Raw genomic sequence first — 1,437 nt, 5'->3', positions numbered from 1 at the left:
TGTTAAAATCAAAATATAACAGACCAAACTGGTTTAATTGGACACAGCAAAAGATTGACTGACTAGAAACATGCAATTAGACACAAATTCACTGGAGTAAAATCTTTGTGTGTATCTCTATTATTATGAATCACTTTCATTGATGTACAAAGACGAGAGTGAAGGGAAATATGTGCCGAGTTCACAGATCAGAACTCTACACAGAAACACTCTTGGTGAGTCTGTTGCTCGCTAGCTTACAGCTAACACTTGCACAGTTAGTACACTGGCTGTTTGTGGGGAATAAAAGTTGTTTGACAAATAAGATGAGGCAAAACTGCTTCGCTTTCGTTATAGACACACTGATCCATTCAGTCAGCTGGAAACAAACCAGTTGGCACAGAGCACAATCATCCTGATCAAAATGATCCGTCAACAGTTTTTCTTACCTTGATTTAACGATGTTGGATCCTCTGAGCACAAACCTTCTTCTTCTTCAGCAGCAGGCTGCACACTCACTGAGAACATTCACAAAGCATGAAAATCCTTGAATTGGAACATGAAAAAATACAAGCTTCATTCTGACCACATTTGCAGTTTTGAATGTGTCTGCTGACAAACATTTTGTCTGAATGTGTTTTTCTGAACGCAGCTGCTGATCCTCCAGTTCTGCTCCCTGCCTCCATGAAGACCCAACAGGTCTGTGACATGTTCCATATGGTATTTAAACCTTTTTAAGTCCTGAACAAAGAACATTTCTGTAGGTCTGAAGAACATTTCAAGTCAGTCTGCATCTCTATGATCTTCTTTTGACAAACACATGGAGAGTAAACATCATATCAGTTGAAGCTGAATATGAACAAGCGAAAATCTGCAGTGAGCCAACAGGTCAGGGTCCACTGTGATGAAGCTGCTCAGATTCAGGGATAAAGAAGAAACTCTGAAGACAGGGAAAAACTTAAGGCAGCAGGATTTTCCTTAACGAGGATTTTACAGAATGTGTGACGAGGGACAGACGAGCCTGAACTGGAAAGAAACTTCTACTCTTGCTATCTCAAGACAGAAGACAGGATATTTCTGTAACATGGCCCCAGTAGAGGTTTTTGCTCAGCTGTGTTTAATAATCAATAATCAACAATCAAAACATGGCTGCAGGTAACATGCAGCCTAAATGAAGACTGATTTAAGAGGGAACGTTGAGGTCCCTGAATATGCAATGATTTACATATGCATATTCTATCCCATTCTATTCTAAACTCTGACATCAGGTGGATGCTGCTGCAGGAGGCTGAAGCCTTTACCTGGCAGATAAAAGGTACGTTTCCAGACGTCTCTCCTCTTCTTGTCTTGGACCGTCACAGTCACTTTCTTGGGGTTCGACGTCAAGAAAACCTCAAATGTTGGATGGAAATTTGCTCCATACCTTGAGTGAAACTGCATGCACTGAAAACCAGGGAG

The 1,437-nt window shown here is 40.9% G+C and overlaps 1 protein-coding gene and 1 pseudogene across 2 annotated transcripts in view; both read right to left on the bottom strand.

Moving 5' to 3' along the window:
* Window positions 1-1,437, bottom strand: part of LOC147817217 (NACHT, LRR and PYD domains-containing protein 12-like) — a 103,706-nt pseudogene that overhangs the window by 17,021 nt on the left and 85,248 nt on the right. The gene's annotated exons all lie outside the window — the stretch shown is intronic.
* The window catches only part of LOC111647385 (uncharacterized), a 16,627-nt gene that overhangs the window by 4,301 nt on the left and 10,889 nt on the right, over window positions 1-1,437 (bottom strand). Inside the window, exons 4-5 of the mRNA XM_087171369.1 lie at window positions 1,281-1,422; window positions 429-497 (exon numbers count right to left, since the gene is read on the bottom strand). Coding sequence (XP_087027495.1) covers window positions 429-497; window positions 1,281-1,422 — 211 coding nt within the window. The remainder of the gene's footprint in view (window positions 1-428; window positions 498-1,280; window positions 1,423-1,437) is intronic.

The sequence above is a fragment of the Seriola lalandi genome, unplaced genomic scaffold (assembly GCF_002814215.2).
Source record: "Seriola lalandi dorsalis isolate HSWRI2012SDOR001 ecotype SW California unplaced genomic scaffold, Sedor1 jcf7180002054987, whole genome shotgun sequence".
Taxonomy (NCBI): Eukaryota; Metazoa; Chordata; class Actinopteri; order Carangiformes; family Carangidae; genus Seriola; species Seriola lalandi.
The sequence above is the reverse complement of the archived record's forward strand: the minus strand, read 5'-3'. Positions and strand labels throughout refer to the sequence as shown.